The sequence below is a fragment of the Sinocyclocheilus anshuiensis genome, unplaced genomic scaffold, assembly GCF_001515605.1.
Source record: "Sinocyclocheilus anshuiensis isolate Anshui unplaced genomic scaffold, SAMN03320099.WGS_v1.1 scaffold280, whole genome shotgun sequence".
NCBI lineage: Eukaryota > Metazoa > Chordata > Actinopteri > Cypriniformes > Cyprinidae > Sinocyclocheilus > Sinocyclocheilus anshuiensis.
The window spans coordinates 33208-50748 of record NW_015558575.1 but is presented as its reverse complement, the minus strand read 5'-3'; the positions used below and the strand labels follow the sequence as shown (position 1 = coordinate 50748).

Below are 17541 nucleotides of genomic sequence, written 5' to 3'. Positions count from 1 at the left end.
GCAACCCCACACATGGATGGTCTCAGGATGCTTCACTGTTGGCACAACACAGGACTCATGGTAGCGTTCACCTGTTCTTCTCCGAACAATTGATTTTCCAGATGTTCCAAACAATTGGAAGGGAGCTTCATCAGAGAAAATAACTTTGCACCAGTCTTCTGCTTGCCATTCCTGAGCAAGCTCTGCACTGGTGGTGACACAATTCTGTAGCTGACTCCTCAGGAGGAGACGGTCCTGGTGCATGCTGGACACTCTGGGACATCCTGAAGACTTCTTCACTGCAGTCGAACCTCTCTTCTTGAAGTTCTTTATGATCCGGTAAATGGTTCTTTCAGGTGCAATATTCTTTGTAGCAATTTCCTTGCATGTGAGGCCATTTTGATGTGAAGCGATGATGGCTGCACGTGTTTCTTTGGAGGTAACCATTGCTAACAAGAACACAATGATTGGAAGCGCTTCTTCCCTCCTTTTATAGCAATCAGTCTGCTCTTACAATCTAATTAGTATAATAGTGATTTTACCTGACTAGTACTCATTCACACTTTCACATGTGCTGCTGATATGCTTAGTCAATTAATGTTAGCTGGTCATTTTGTGTCAGGATCAAAAAACAGTGACATTTTGAAAGTGAAAGTAAATTTTTTGGCCAATGAAGCTTTTAACAATTATTTAAATGCATCTGATCACTCGACACAATAATTTGGAAACACTGTGAATGAATACCACAACAGCTTAAGCTGCAAACTTTGCAAAACACAAAATTGATGTCACTGCCAAAACTTTTGGCCATGACTGTAATGGAAGAAGAGCTGTCTGCTTATCCATTTTGACATGCACATCAATTACACCTTCAGGATGTAATGCTTGTCCAGTGAAAGTTCGAAGATCAATGTCAGTTGAGCGTAAGGGCAGGTGTTTCAGCATCCTGTCATAGATCTCTGTTGAAATCAGTGAGACTGCGGCACCAGTGTCCAGTTCCATTTCTAGTGCAATACCCTCAACTTTTGGTTTCACAATGATACTGGACTTTTCTCCTGGCTGCAACAGTTTATACAGGGCTAAATCAGAGTCTGTCACCATCATTGGACATTTCATATTCATCCACACGGTGGGCCCCTTACTACCAATTAAGCATTGTTTAAACACCACAGCATATTAAGAAAGTTCCGAAGGCATAAGTGGGTCAAATCTGGCACTAGTAGGGTGACCCTAATAAAGTGCATGGTGAGTGTAATTAACACCAAGCTCAAGAATGTAAGTTTTGTGTTTTAAACCATTAATTACCGTTTATCATTAATGTTTTTTATTCTGGAAACAAACTTTCATTAGGAATAAGAGGCCTCTTATAGCCCTCCCTTTCTGTCTCTTTCTGTGCTTACTCTCAGTCACCATATCAAATGTAAGAAAGACATACCATGTAACTCAAATCACAACTGTTCTCATTTCTTTTAGTTAAATAATTAAGGAGTTATTTTTCAAGTAAGACGTGCTGGAATGTTCAATTAAATGCTAGGCAGAGCAAAAACATCATCAGCAGATAACTGTTAAATAACTGTGAAATAACTCTCCCAAAGGATGTGATGTTTAAGTGTTGTTTTGTCAAGTGTAACTGCTGTCAAGGTTAACAGGCCTTGGGGAGAGTTTAAATGGGTAATAGAAAACCATTTTATCAATTGCATGACTTCATTTAAGGTATTATTATGGGATTCTGAGGAAGACTAAAGTGCATGAAGATGAACCAGAAGTGTACATGTATGGTAAACAGGTAATATAGGCCTCATGATAATCTGTTCAGTTGTTTATGCAATCAGTTTTTAAAGTCTTTGTTCAATGGTAAATAAATATGCATGCTATGCAAAAAAAATGTATACACCGTGTATCTGCCCAATAAACTTTGAAAGCTGAGCGCTTTGTGTGTGTATTCACTTTGTGTGTGTCAGTTCTTCCTGTGGTCATGCAGACCATTGATGACTGAGAGGGACTGAAAACCAATCGTTAACAAAAAAAAAAAGAGAAATTTTATTCTATCAAACAAAAGGAGATAATTAGATATATAAATATGCATGCTATGCAAAAAAAAAAGTATACACCGTGTATCTGCCCAATAAACTTTGAAAACTGAGCGCTTTGTGTGTGTATTCACTTTGTGTGTGTCAATTCTTCCTGTGGCCATGCAGACCATTGATGACTGAGAGGGACTGAAAACCAATCGTTAATTAACAAAAAAAACAAGAGAAATTTTATTCTATCAAACAAAAGGAGATAATTAGATATGGGATGACAAACATAACGACTCAACTCGTTACTTTACCATAGTAGACCACAGTGCATTGTTGGAGAAATTAAGTAGCTAGTCACTGAAACAGTAGGAACTTTGTTGCAAATCTGTTATTCAAATCAAGCAGGTAAAACAAAAAACAAACAAAAAAAACCCAGCTGTGGTACTTTTGTGTCTTTTTAAAAAATCTTGACACTGGTTGCTATCTACAATTTATGGACGAATGTGAGATTTAAAAAATATATGTATATTTATCCTTTTGTGGTCCAGAAAAGAAGAGCGGATTCATTCATAGGCGCTTATGTATGTTTCTGCTCACCCTTCATTTTTTCTGTTTTCTTATAATAAAGTTAACATTGGCTGGATATTACATTGTTACTTACTTATCAGCGCTTTGAAACTGGAGATTCATGAGTCCATTTGGCATACTCTTGTTTTTCAAATAAAACAAATAATCCAAACATAAATGAAATCATATAGGATAAAGCCCCTACATTAAAGGGTTAGTTCACCCAAAAATGAAAATTAGGCTTACAACAGTGAGCACAAGCTAGATTAAATTGATTATTAAGTTTTAAATATGGTTATTTTTCTTACAAACGCTACAGGAGGCCTTTGTTCACCCCCCAGAGCCGTGTGAGACACTTTTTTTATGGATGGGCGCTTTTTATTTAACTTCTTTTGGACTGAAGCACTGCAACACCCGCTGACTGCAATGTTAGAGCTTGGAATAGCCAGGACAATTTTTAATATAACGCCGACTGGATTCGTCTGAAAGAAGAAAGTCATATACACCTAGGATGCCTCGGGGGTGAGTAAAACACAGCCTAATTTTAATTTTTGGGTGAACTTACCCTTTAAGTATAGATGTTTACTCTTATTGTAGATCTGCAGAACTGTAATTTCTGTCTTTGAAGCATACTGCCATAAAACTGCATATTATCGCCTAAACTGGAGCTACTGATAATGAAAACTGCCCAAACAAATAAGTTTTATCCACAGGCTACAGACTTTTTATTTAATGTTGAAAACATCACAGAATCATGGAAGTATGAAATGAAAGCATAACAAATGACAAGTCTTAATCAATGTTTGCATTTTGCAAGATTACTAGCTGATTTTGGGAACGGAACAAACAAAACTCCATTAACTAGCCACTCTAATGAACCAGTTTTGTGTATTACGACCCACAGTGGCCTGATATGAGATCCACAAATCATAGAGGTTCCCATACGTAGAATATCTTGTGTTTTTCTGTGGGTGCTCAGGCTCCCATGGGATATTTGAACAAAAATAGCAGGGTCTAGTTGGCGATATGTCTTAATAAATGAATTCATATGTATTGATTAAGACACAGTATCATTCTTTCATGTAGTTTATCTAGTCATTGAATCATTGACTTACCCGATTCGGCGATATGTCTTAATAAATGAATTCATATGTATTGATTAAGACATAGTATCATTCTTTCATGTAGTTTATCTAGTCATTGAATCATTGACTTACCCGATTCAAAAAGCCGAATAGTTCAAGATGACACAACACTCTCTGTGTTGCTGAGAGACAACTGTTCTGCTTTGTTTAGAAATTTTCTTTGGCAAAATAGGGAAAAAAAAAAAACCCTAGTCAAAAAAAAGCCGAATAGTTCAAGATGACACAACACTCTCTGTGTTGCTGAGAGACAACTGTTCTGCTTTGTTTAGAAATTTTCTTTGGCAAAATAGGGAAAAAAAAAAAACCCTAGTCAAAATTATTCAGTAACAATGTATTGACAGGCTTTTTATATGTGACAGCGATGTATTAATTAAAATGAAGAAAGAAAGAAAACGTGAATATCTTGAAAACATTTTTCTTTATTTCTTACATTTCATAAAAAACTTAGATGGGATCAGTGCTGAACAGTCTTCAAACATTTTAAATGTCAATTGGAATATATTAAAAGGATTGTAGGTGATTTGAGGATGTGAAGAATGCAGCCTTCTAAATACACAGCTGAGAGTCATGAAACAAAGGCTACCTTACAAGCATCCTTCAAACTGAGAAGGCTAACATGTCACTATGTCAGACTTTTAAAATTACCATTAAAATGGTCTAGTTGATTGCAATTGGTTAAAAAAAATAGTAGTAGACTTAGAGCAGCTATAAAACTTGCAATTATTAACTCCAAAACACTGTATCATCATTGCAAATAAGGAAAAAATGAGAGGAAACACAAAAGGCTCATTTCAGATGAACAAACCACAGAACAGATCACCACAAGATTCATGCTGGTTAGAAATGTGTCCGATTGTGGTCTGACTTGCTCTGATGTCATGCTGACATGTGTCAAAAAACTCTCGCAATGATGAGACTCTTTTTTTGGTTAATGTTTGAATAGTACAAGATGATGTATGCAGGCATAAGTACACAAGAATTGCTACAAAACAAGGGCCATAAACATGTCCTATGAGCAGTGTTTAATGTTGCAGATCACTCCGCTCTTGGGCCGTAGAGTTCCTGTGTCTTTAATGTCAAAAGACTGTCCAGGAACCAGACTGAACTCAAATCTCTGAAGCAGTTTGGCAAGCACAACTTTTGCCTCCATCTGAATGTAGAAACATGACAGAGTGGTCAAGATCACAGCAAATTTGGCACTTGGAAAACAAAAGTATAAATCAAACATCTAAAGGAATCCAACACATGAGCCTGTGTGTTCTGAAAGTCAAAAAATTCTGAAGGTGCAAACGTGTGTGTGTGTGTGTGTGCTTCATCACCTGTGAGAAAACCTGCCCTAGACAGGTTCGTGGACCAAGTGCAAATGGGTAGTAGCAGTAATAAGGCCTTACAGATAAGAACACAATTAGAAATCAGCAGATTCCATGCCATAATGTCACAATATAAAGGTGTGTTCATGTCGTAAATACCATAATTACAAGAATCGAACTTGTAAAAATCGCTCACGTCCTCATTTAACTTGTACAGTAATTACAATTTGTAAATTCTTACTGCTGTAACATCATGCCAAAATGCTTTAAATGGCAATAGCAGTAAAATGTAGTTTAAGTAATTATTTCATAATATTTATTTAATTTCTATAACTGCCTATTGTTAATGTATTAAAAATGTATGAATAATCTGAAAAAAAACAAAAAAAAAACACATACACATACAATACAGCAGTTAGTACATAGTTAAACTCTGGTAAATAAACTATACATTTATTAATAAGGCATTTGCGTAAGGACTGTTATTTGTTATGTTGTGGTTTTGATTACTCAAATTACACAGATTGCATTAATAGTGTTGCCATGGAAATCACACGTCCAAGGATGTGAACATCTTAAAGTAGAATGTCAAAAATGGTAATCTCGTAATTACTGTAATTATGGCGTGAATGCAGCATACTAAAATACTAAAACAGAGGGTAAAATGAGACTTACTTTGGGGCGTTCACATCAAATCTCTCTGGATCAAACTTCAACGGATCTTTAAAAAACTTTTCCAGTCTTTGGGAAACATAAGAACTGAACTGTATGGAAAGATTTGAAAATTATTCAAAATGCTCATATATTCATATAAAATTAGTTCCCCTTCAAGGGAACTCGCGCTGCATTGAAACACTGGGAACACCTCTGTGTGATCGGGTCCTGTAACACGTGTGAAATCAGTCCAATTGGGTGGTTAGACGTCATGGTCGGGTGACGTAAAGACCAGAAAGCTTAAAAGTGCATCCAGAAAAAAACTGTGTTAAAGGGGTCATATGATGCGATTTCAATTTTTCCTTTCTCTTTGGAGTGTTACAAGCTCTTGGTGCATAAGGAAAATCTGTAAAGTTGCAAAGACCAAAGTCTCAAATCCAAAGAGATATTCTTTATAAAAGTTAAGAGTCAACCACGTCTACCTAAAACGGCTCGTTCTAACACGCCCCCATGTCTACTTCACGATGTGGGAAGATTTGCATAACGCCGCCCAAATGTTCACGCAAAGAAAGAAGGTGTAACTTTTATTCTCGCTGTAGTATTGTTGCTGCCGCCGCCATGTCGTGAAGACACTGTGTTTCGTTGTGAAAGCGAAACTACTTTGTTTGGCCTTCCAAAAGAGGACGATATCCGCTTCGTCATGCCTGGAGCTGATCCGTGCTGGTCGCTGAGGAAATACATCAACTTCGCGCTGTGGATCGCCGGATCGGCTTTCACCGTGGACGCTCACTCTAGGCCGCCGCCGCTCACTCTAGCCCGCCGTGTGTCACACTGTGTTTTATTGTGAAAGCGAAACTACTTTGTTTGGCCTTCCAAAAGAGGACACGACTAGAAATCAGTGGTTAAGTTGTATTTACACCACTGTTCCAGAACAGTTCAACCCAAATATTCAGATGTGTCCAGCGCATTTTATGGAGGACTGTTTCCTGATCCTGGTAGAGTAGACTACAATGCCGGCTGTTCTGACTCACAGACTGTAAGTACGTTTTTTATATTTAAAGAATTTGCCACTGACGATTCAAACGCAAGTTCTGAGCAGTGTAGAGTAGCGCTTGTTGTTTGTCATTTCTCCGATCACAAATGCAGACATGGTTTTATGTTTACGCGGCGCGATGCAACGTGTAAAAAGACAGTATATGTCATTATAATCCATCCCCACTGGATGCAACAAATGCATCGTTTATAATGGGTTTTAATGTTTTTGTCTCGTTGCTCCGGCCAGACAGGGCATCACAGTATGGTAGGGGCGTAACATTTCCGTCACACGCTTGAGGAATTAAGCCAATCACAACGCACTGGATAGCTGGCCAATCAGAGCACACCTCGATGAGCTTTGTAAAAATCGACGCAGTTTCAGAAAGGCGGGGCATAGAGAAGAAACAATAATGTACAGTATGTGGAAAATAATGTGTTTTTTTAACCTTAAACCGCATAAACACATTTCATTACAACAAATACACAAAATAATGTTATTTTTAGCAACATCATATGACCCCTTTAACTTTTGTGTCTTCAGCAAGTGTATGTCAGAGTTTTATGTTGTTTGTCTGTGCCAGTGCACAACCAAAGTAGTATTAGCAAAGAGTCTAAATCAGACAAGCAGCATTTTAGATTGTGTGTTCCTCCCTGCCCACATTACATCACGGATGGGGATTCACACGATCTTTGAATTGCTTGTTTGGGAGGGAAAATGCACGGCCAGCTCTCGAGGGGGCTGACTGTGCTCACTGTGAGCGGCCACCGCTGCGAACGCTCTACTCCCTCCGGGCACTCTTTGAGAAGGGGTTCTCAAGGTTCTGGTCCCGCTGCTGCTGAGGCAGAGCAGCAATTGCGGTTGTGGGGCTTGCAGATGGATCTACCAGAGGGGTTAGAGATGAGCTATGCATACTATGGCTCTGTTGTAGGCATACCGGGGTGACCTGCTAAAAACCTTGATGGCAGTGAGGGGGTAGATCCGGATGCAATCCAAAAACTGCACTGGGCCACAGATTTGTCTCTTCAGGCCACTAAGGAGATGACCAGAGCCATCAGTCATTCTATGGCAGCCCTGGTGGCCATGGAGAGACATCTGCGATAGTACTTATCTAACATCAAAGAGAAGGACAAGTTATTCCTCCTGGATGCTCTGCTTGCACTTTCTGGCCTGTTCGGCAACGCTTTCACCTCAGTCATCGACAGGTTTTAGGAGGCTAAAAAGCAGGCAGCAGCGTTCCAGCACTACCTCCCTCGCCTTGCCTCAGGTCTCAGTGGCTGCTGGACGGGAGCAGCCCCAGCCCTCGTCCAGCTCCTCATATCATGCCTCAAGACCTCTCAGGCGAGGTCTACTAATGAGAAGGTAGATCTGAGGACCATTATTCTCTCTAAGAAGGCCTCAGTGAAGAAGTCCTGACACCACGAGCATCAGATTTCTGAGGGCAGACCCCTCTGGGGTGGAACGGTATACACCTCAGCATACGGAGCACGTTTCTAATCAGTGCCCTCAGGGGGCCGTTCTGTTAACCCTGCCACCTCCGGTTGCAGCACTGGCGGGTTAGCACCCTCCAAGGAGGTTATTAGAGAGGCCAGTTTGGTTGTCCCCTGCCAGTCATCCACTTCAGGGTGCCAAATTTACTTCTCAAAAGGATAGTTCCCTTAGTAGACCATCTGGCAGTGTGGAAGCTTCTGCCAAATGTGTCTCAATGGGTTCTGCAGACTGTAGAAAGAGGCTACAGACCAGATGGTGGATCAGCACCTAGAGACGACCTCAACAGCCCTGAATGTCAGCAGAGACCATGTCAACTAGATGAACCCTAGAAAAAGATCTCCTGCAAAGACCTCGTTGGCCATCGGCACAATTCCTCAGCAAAGGCTATGAGAACCAGCTGAGTCCTCTTCTCAATCTGACTTGTGTTGCAGCCTGGAATTAAACCACACCATGCTGGTTTCATCTGGCCAGAGGAGAACTGGCCTCCGACTGAGCCTGATTTCTCCCAAGTTTTTTTTTCTCCATTTCTGTCACTGATGGAGTTTTGTTTCCTTACCACTGTCGTCTTTGGCTTGCTTAGTTGGGGACACTTCATTTCATTTCTGGTAATATTGTCGACTTGATTGCATAGACACTATTTTAAGAGAACTGATCTGAGCTTGACGATGACATCACTGAATCAACAATGAACTGACTTTAACTGATAAACTGACCGTTTTCCATTGTCCTCTTGCATTATCAGCACACGTTTTCCATGTTTAACACTGTAAAGCTGCTTTGACACAATCTGTATTGTATAAAGCGCTATATAAATAAAGGTGACTTGACTTGAGTATCGGGTTCTTCCGTTCGACCTAGCAGTGTCACCCCACACTTTCACCAAATGCGTGGATGCTGCACTGGCTCCTCTATGATTCCAGGGCATTCACGTATTCAACTATATAGACAACTGGTTGATATTAGCTCAGTCAAAGCAGATGGCAGCTCTGCATCAAGATGTTGTCCTCGCCAATATGAAAGAGCTTGGGTTAATGCTGAACGCCTCTCCAGTACAGAGGACCACTTATCTTGGAGTGGTTTGGGATTTGATGACAATGCAGGCAGCCATCAACAGAGTGAAGCTAGGCCAGTCACACACTGTAAAACGTCCAACGTGGTACCTTTTGGCCTGCTGTACATGAGACCCTTGCAGTGGTGGCTCAGGACCAAGGGGTTGAGGGGCAACCCACTTCGCATGATCAAGGTCACGTGACAATGCCTTCATACCTTAGTCATGTGGAAGAAGCCTTGGTTCTTTTCCCGGGGTCCTGCGTTGGGAGCTCCATGTCATCATGTAACGCTTAGACGGACGCATCCCTCATGGGCTGTGGAGCGATCAAGCATTGAAGCACTTTCTCCCAGACCTGAGAGGCCATAATGTGCTTGTTCACACAGACAACACATCGGTGGTATCATATATCAACCATTAGGGGGGCCTGCGGTCACGCCCACTTTGCAAGTTAGCACACTGGCCAGGCCAAGTGTCATTCTCGGACCGTGTGACCCTCCTGGAAAGGTCCCCCTGGGAGATTTCGGTCAGGAGGGACCTTCTGTCTCAGGCAGAGGGCTCAATCCATCACCCTCACCCAGAGTTGTGGAAGCTATGGGTGTGGCCTCTGTGGTGCCTTGAGGCTGAAGCCTGCAAGCAGCACTAGGGTCCTGGCTTGGGATCTGGCCGTGGTCTTGGAAGGACTGTCTAAAGCTCTGTTTGAGCCAATAGAAGAGGTCTCAGAAAAAAAATATTGATCCTTAAGTATTTCTACTTGCTATTTCATCTCTTAAGAAAGTAGGAGATCTTCAAGCACTTTCTGTCGCTCCATCTTGTCTTGAGTTTGTCCCTGGTATGGTGGAAGCTTTTCTGCACCCAAGGCCAGGTTACATTCCGAAGGTGCCCACAAATGTGCCACAGTCCATAGTACTGCAGGCCATTTGTCCTCCTCCATTCAGAGATCCAGACCAGGAGAAGCTTAATTTGGTGTGTCTGGTGAGAGCGCTGGACACTTATGTCCACAGAGCTGCCCTGCGGAGAAAGACTGATCATTTGTTCACCTGCTTTGGTCTGCCTAAGAAAGGGTTCCCTGCGACCAAGCAGACATTGAGCAGGTGGATAGTCGAGGCTATCTCCCTCACTTATGAGTCCTCTGACATTCCTTCGCCTTCAGGGGTCAGAGCGCACTCAACTCAAAGTATGGTGGTTTCTAAAGCTTTTCTTTCAGGGGTGTCCCTGCAGAAGATTTGTGACGTGGTGGGCTGGTACTCCTTGCTCACATTCATCAGATTCTATAATTTAGACCTGGGATCTAAGCCAGGCACTCAAGTTCTCCTGTCATAGCTGTGCTCGCCATAATTCACACTAGACAGGTATTTGTCAGCATGGCAAAGTGGGTGTTGTCGTTCCCACAGCGTTTCGACGCAGCACGAGTTCCCTTGAAGGGGAATGTCTCATGTTACGACTGTAACCATGGTTCCCCGAGAGGGAACGAGATGCTGTGTCGCACTGCCATACTTCCTGCATCCCTGTGAGCGACTTGCTTTGATCTTTCAGAAGCTAATGCTGTTTGTTCTTTATGCACTTTTAAGCTTCCTGGTCTCTATGTCATCCTACCCGTGACGTCTCGCTACTCCATTGGACTGATTTCACATGTGCTTCTAGACGTGATCACACAGAGACTTTCCACAGCTTTCCAAGCAGCGTCTCGTTTTCTCTCAGGGAACCATGGTTACAGTCATAACCTGAGACTTCGCACTTTTATTACTAGAAATATACCCCTGAACTGGTGCCATGATGGCTACATAATGAACGGACCAGTCTTACAGGGAATCTGGAGATACTCACAATAACCGCACAGCTCCCTGGGATTTTCAGCCCATTTATAACCATGTCCTCATGTAGCCAGCGGCTGGTCCCTGGAGCAGTTGGGTACAGACGCAGCGTTTCCTTCAACACCTGCAGCATTGAGTCAATAACACAAAAGACCATTTAAAGAAATCTATACAAAACCATTTGTGTTTGTAGCATGTAAAAGAACATCTTTGCCAACCAACCTGAGACAAGTAAGTGAATTTTCCAAGGTCTTCATATGAAATGTTTCTTTTTGTCCCAAGAATTTCATCCACCTCTGCTTTAGCCCTGGGAAGGAAATACATTTGAATTAAAAAGCATTTTAATGCAAGACGGATGGAACAGGTCCACATTTCCAAGAAGTGTTTTACCGTTTATATATCTCAGGATGTCTCCCTAATTCCATGATTGCAAATGAGAGCTGATTGGCTGTTGTCTCTTGCCCTGCAACAGAAACAGAAAGCGCTGTTTATAACTGCAAGGGTTTATAAACAAAAATCAAAACAGAAAGTGCTGTTTATAACTGCAAGGGTTTATAAACAAAAAGCCGTAACTCACCAGCAATGAAGAAAGTCACAAAATTGTCCAACATCAGCTCATGATCTTTTGTGTTATTAACGTTTTCCTCCTCTGTAGCAAAAAATGGAAAGTGTTAACTGTAAAATAACTCTAAATTATTCTAATTTGTGGGATTTTCTCAACAAATATTGATATGTGCATTTTAAAGACATTACAATGTTGTAGCAGATGAGTAATGTACCGAAATACATTTTTCAAAGTGACATCAGAAGTCAATCTATTGTTTGTTTTATTTCCATAACATTAAACATAAGCCTATAAGCAATTTTGTAATCAAAAACAATAATACACTTAGCATTTTAATGTCTCAGTATTTGAGTCCCACATACCTGCTGTTTTGAGGATTTGTGTGAGAATGTCTTTGGGGACGTCTTCTCCATTTTCTATTGCTGTCTTCCTTTTTTGTATCCATTTGTTTCCCGTTTTACGCAGTAGTTCAGTTGCATCTTTAGTTTGTTGTACAGTCTTCCAGTTCTTGGGAAAAAGCTTTGGTCACGCAAATGAAACAACAATAACAACAAAATGATAATATAGCATTAACCCTACTAATTTAGAATGACATCTATGGATAAATTCTCTTACTGTAAAAAATGGGTCTCTGAGATAGAACACCATGCCCTTTAAACACTGCTCTACTGCTTTCTGGAAGGGGCTGTCAGTTTGCTTGAACAAATTCAAATCAACACCGAAAGCCGCCTGTGGATGGAAACATGACAACTAAGTACAAATCAACAGCAAATTTCACCTTCCATGTATCAGACCTTCCTTTGAATTAGAGAGAAGAAGAGTGAAACCTTGCAAATGACGTCGAGTGTGACACAGTTGACCAGGTCATGCATGATGACAGGTGTTTTCGTGTCGGCTATTTCCTCCATATGGTCCATTAGGCGCTCAGACATCTCATTAAAAGTGCCCATCAAGCTTCGTAAGTATCTGGTGGATAAGGCAGCATCATCTGAGGTGCATCTCTATCTCATTTCAGTATATCAGAGATGTTCTTGACTCACGTGCTGCTAAAGGCTGGATCCATGATGCGACGCTGCCTGTACCAGTCGTCATGGTCCATAGCCGTCACTAACCCATTTCCGAGGAACCTGAGAAGATTGATTCAGACTTTCACACCACTGGCAAAAGAAATCCCATAAAACATGCAAATCCATTTAAGCAGCATTAAAAAATAAAATTGAAATTGTTGGATCCACTTTGATAATTTCTACAAACAGGAGATTCACGAGTTCACCCTTACATCTAATCTGATAGCAAATAATAAGCATATTTTGGCGTTCTGCCCTGGGGGAGGGCTCCGAGCCCAGAATATAGCCCGAACTCGGAGAACTCCCCTATCCCTAATATGAGATGAAAATAGATTAGGAGTGAGGGGTTGGGGTGGAGGAGGGATGCCGGAAAACTGTCGTAGGACAAAGGCAGGTAGGCTGCATATATATATACTGTATATATACGTATTGTGCTAGCTAGGATGGTTAGCTAAACGAGTTACACCTGCGCCAAATTGGTTGATTGTCTGATCGTGCTCCTCCCGAACCTTGTTAATAAAACATAATTTCACGAGTTCACCCTTACATCTAATCTGATAGCAAATAGTAAGCATATTTTGGCGTGCTGTCCTAGGGGAGGGCTCCGAGCCCGGAATATAACCCGAACTCAGAGAACTCCCCAAAAGAAACTTAAAGGCATGGGACCGAAGGGAGCCGTGGATCTGCTGCACTGGAAGGGGGAGCCCCGACCGATGCTGAATAAGCAAAGAGATTTGAAACGACTGATGGAGGGACTCTCGCTGCGTCAGAAGGGAGCTGCGGCTCTGCTGCACCGGAAGGGAGAGTCCCCCTTGCGGCTGAATACGAGGCGCGGTCTAATGCGTCGCTGGCTCCCACTGCGACCGAAGTGAGCTGCGGCCCTCTTGCCGCGGAGTATGAGGTGCGGTTTGATGCGTCGGATGGAAGGCTCTCACTGCGACCAAATGGAGCCTGCGACTCTGCTGCACCGGGAGTGAGAGCCCCGTCCGTCACAGAGTGCGCAGCGTAACTCAGAACGACAGACGGAAGACTCACACTGCAACCGAAGGGAGCTGCGGCCCTGCTGCACCGGAAGGGAGTGCCCCGTCCGATGCTAAATAAGCAAGAAAAATCACAGCGACTGGTGGAGGGACACTCGCTGCGTCCGACGGGAGCTGCGGCTCTACTGCACCGGAATGGAGAGTCCCCCTTTTTGGCTGAATACGAGGGCGTGGTTTGATGCCTCGGATGGAGGGCCCTCATTGCGACCGAAGGGGGGGGGGCTCTGCTGCACTGGGAGGGAGAGCCCTGTCTGCCGCAGAGTACGCAGTGTAACTCAGAACGACAGACGGAAGACTCACACTGCGACCGAAGGGAGAGCCCCGTCCGATGCTGAATAAGCAATAAGATGCTCACTCTAGCCCGACCTCAGCTCACTCTAGCCCGGCCTCAGCTTACACTAAGCCGAGGCTTCCGCTCACGCTAGGCCGCCGTTTTTCATTGTGAAAGCGAAACTACTTTGTTTGGTCTTCCTTGCACCCTCAACCCTGCCTCTCTCAATGAGAGACCATGGTTCACGACATGGTCTATAAGTGTAGCCCTTATTTCATCTGAAATAACAGCTCTTTGTCTTCTTTGTCTTCCTCCACGCATCCGCCCTCTCCCTGCCACCCTTCTCCCTCCACGAACCCGTCTTCCTTGTTCCATTTCCAAAATTAGTCTTTCTGAGCTCTACCTATATATATATATCTATATATATATATATATATATATATGTGTGTGTGTTCACTAACAAGTCTAAAACAAGACACCTGCTTAGCCTTTCAGCTGAAATTGCAATCAGCAGTGTTTGAAAGGCACAAGGCTGAAATCTATTCTGTTTTGAATGTGTGGTTCACAGTTTTGACAGCAGTGTGTTAGCATTTGAACAAAGTGCTGTAAATCCACAGTGTTGTGCAGGTTGTGGGTAAAGTCATGGGATAAGTGTGTAGAGTTTTGAAAACTGTGTTCAAGCAATGAAAAACGAACTAGAGTTTGGTCCACATGAACTGCTGCTGTGCAGACTGTAGTTAGAGTTTTGCACATGTAGCTCCAGTTGTGCCCACTGTCATTTAGCAATCGAAAAAAAACTGTAATGTGTTTTTTTAACTTTAAACCGCATAAACACATTTCATTACACCAAATACACAAAATAATGTTCTTTTTAGCAGCATCCTATGACCCCTTTAATGCCACATAGTTCAGATTTTGATTTCATAGGGCCTCTACCATTCTAGATGATGGTAAATGTGGTAATATGCCCACTGCTGTCAGTGTAGAGATATTGAGACACCTAACAATGCTATGACATCTCTAGATCAAATTAAAGCTTACCGTTTTCCAAACAAGTTAAAGAGGCGTTTGTAGACAAAGGGATCTTTGGTATACTTAGGTGACATCAGGATTGTCTACAATAACAGGGCAGAGAATTTTATTTATTAGATTTTAAGGCTTCTGATTACGAACAGCAATGAAATTAAATATTTACCTTTGTAGCCTCAGGACAATGGACTTTGATCACAACATAATGAAAACTGTTCAGTCTGTAGACAGGGCCATATTTTTCTGCCCTTAAAAACACGAACATGGTCACAGTGCTGAGAACACGCTCTACTAAATGCTTGTGTGTGTGTGTGTGTGTTAGAGAGACAGAGAGAGAGAGAGAGAGAGATCTATGCAATATGTGATATTTCAGTTACATAACACTAACATTGTTTTGTAGGTGCAAGTTCAAACCAACAAGACATTAGTCAAGTAAAACAAAACAAAACAAAACAAGACAAATATATAAACAAATTATAAATGACAAATATTCTGATGGGTTTAAGTGTTTTGTTTTTACCACTGAAGAAATAAGTCCTGTACAAGGTTATCCGATTTCGCCCCTCTGGAAAAAGTTGGAATATGCCCCAGCAGAAAACTGTCAGGGTATTCGTTTTCATGTTATTTTATGAGCTTTGGTCATAATAACAAAAATGGTCTTATTAAAATATATTTTATGTAGTTGTATCAAACACATTCATAAGTTTCTTACCTGTCTCTTGGAGGTCCAGGTATATGATCATATTTCTGATGAACATGATGAACATACATACAATATGTAAGAACCGCACAGAAAACAGCAGCAAGCAGGTAAAACATCATATATGAGACCCATTCTGAGATCATGATGGTGCTGTACAGTAGCTCAGTGTCTAATGTACGTCTGCCTTAGTGCTATCGAATCATCAGCTTTAACAACGTCTTTATTTCCGGGTCTCCTGGCTTGTTTTGAAGGGTTTTGGACGATAGAGGGCAGTGTTAATCTTATTCGATTCCTACATTCCAAAAGAAAATCGGTCATCGGTGTGCCGAGGCACTCATAGCACCTGATAACCTTACTAACAACAAAACAAAACAAGACAAATATATAAACAAATTATAAATGACAAATATTCTGATGGGTTTAAGTGTTTTGTTTTTACCACTGAAGAAATAAGTCCTGTACAAGGTTATCCGATTTCGCCCCTCTGGAAAAAGTTGGAATATGCCCCAGCAGAAAACTGTCAGGGTATTCGTTTTCATGTTATTTTATGAGCTTTGGTCATAATAACAAAAATGGTCTTATTAAAATATATTTTATGTAGTTGTATCAAACACATTCATAAGTTTCTTACCTGTCTCTTGGAGGTCCAGGTATATGATCATATTTCTGATGAACATGATGAACATACATACAATATGTAAGAACCGCACAGAAAACAGCAGCAAGCAGGTAAAACATCATATATGAGACCCATTCTGAGATCATGATGCTGTACAGTAGCTCAGTGTCTAATGTACGTCTGCCTTAGTGCTATCGAATCATCAGCTTTAACAACGTCTTTATTTCCGGGTCTCCTGGCTTGTTTTGAAGGGTTTTGGACGATAGAGGGCAGTGTTAATCTTATTCGATTCCTACATTCCAAAAGAAAATCGGTCATCGGTGTGCCGAGGCACTCATAGCACCTGATAACCTTACTAACTAGGCTATAGCCCTATAGCTGTGTCCCAAACTGAAGTGCGTGGACTTTTTATTTTTATTTTTTATCAATGCCAAGGTACCAAATATAAAAATATAGAGAATATCAACATTACATACAAAGAGGTGACATTACATGCAAAGCACCATTTATAGACGTATGTAACAATAAATAAATAATACAAAACGAAAGATTTAACAAAGTAAATGTAAAAGATTAAATAAATTAACCGTTTTAAAAGCCTTGAGAATTTTTGGAAGATGAAATAGTTTGGATATACTGTTGAACCTCTTTTTTTATAAACAATATATAAAGGATTTTGATGAGTGAATTTACTGCGGTGAATATGAAATTTAGCAAGAAGTAATAATAGGTTAATAATAAAATATTCATTAATTGTATCTTTTTGTATATTAAAGAAGCCAAACAGCACATCCTTAAAAAGCAGAGAGAAACCCTGGAGTACACTGCGATTGATAACATTAGAAAATTCAATCCAAAATAGCTGTGTGAGGACAATCCCAAAAGATATGCATATGAGTTTCATTAGGGTCACCACAAAAAGAACAGCTTGTATCTATGTCTGATTTAAACCTTTTCAAAAACACTTTAGCTGGGTAAAATCTGTGTAACAATTTGAATGAGATTTCTCTAACCTTGTTAGTTATTATGTATTTCGAAGACAGAGTCCATACTTTTTTCCAATCAATATAATCAACCACATTCTTCCAATAAGACATCACATATGGAGTTGTTACAAGCTCCTTTTGAAAAAGCGATCTAATCTTATAGTTACGTGATGAAGGATGTGACAAAAAGCATAGTTTT

At 41.1% G+C, this 17541-nt stretch overlaps 1 protein-coding gene across 3 annotated transcripts; it reads right to left on the bottom strand.

Moving 5' to 3' along the window:
• Window positions 1-4132: 4132 nt before the first annotated feature.
• Window positions 4133-16551, bottom strand: LOC107679679 (cholesterol 24-hydroxylase-like). Of its 3 annotated transcripts, none has more exons than XM_016475302.1 (15): window positions 16369-16551; window positions 16177-16254; window positions 15201-15282; window positions 15047-15120; window positions 12668-12754; window positions 12455-12593; window positions 12243-12356; window positions 11990-12146; window positions 11640-11711; window positions 11453-11525; window positions 11285-11369; window positions 11076-11186; window positions 5698-5786; window positions 5032-5098; window positions 4133-4862 (listed from the first exon to the last, which is right to left on the bottom strand). In XM_016475302.1, the coding sequence occupies exons 1-15, from the start codon at window positions 16500-16502 to the stop codon at window positions 4722-4724; spliced, it is 1503 nt and encodes a 500-aa protein (XP_016330788.1). In that variant the 5' UTR covers window positions 16503-16551; the 3' UTR covers window positions 4133-4721. The 3 variants fall into 3 exon arrangements, with proteins under 3 accessions (XP_016330788.1, XP_016330787.1, XP_016330789.1); XM_016475301.1 differs by lacking the exons at window positions 16177-16254; window positions 16369-16551 and adding exons at window positions 15555-15632; window positions 15747-15936; XM_016475303.1 differs by lacking the exons at window positions 16177-16254; window positions 16369-16551 and adding exons at window positions 15555-15632; window positions 15747-15936 and having other exon boundaries at window positions 11990-12134.
• Window positions 16552-17541: the final 990 nt, after the last annotated feature.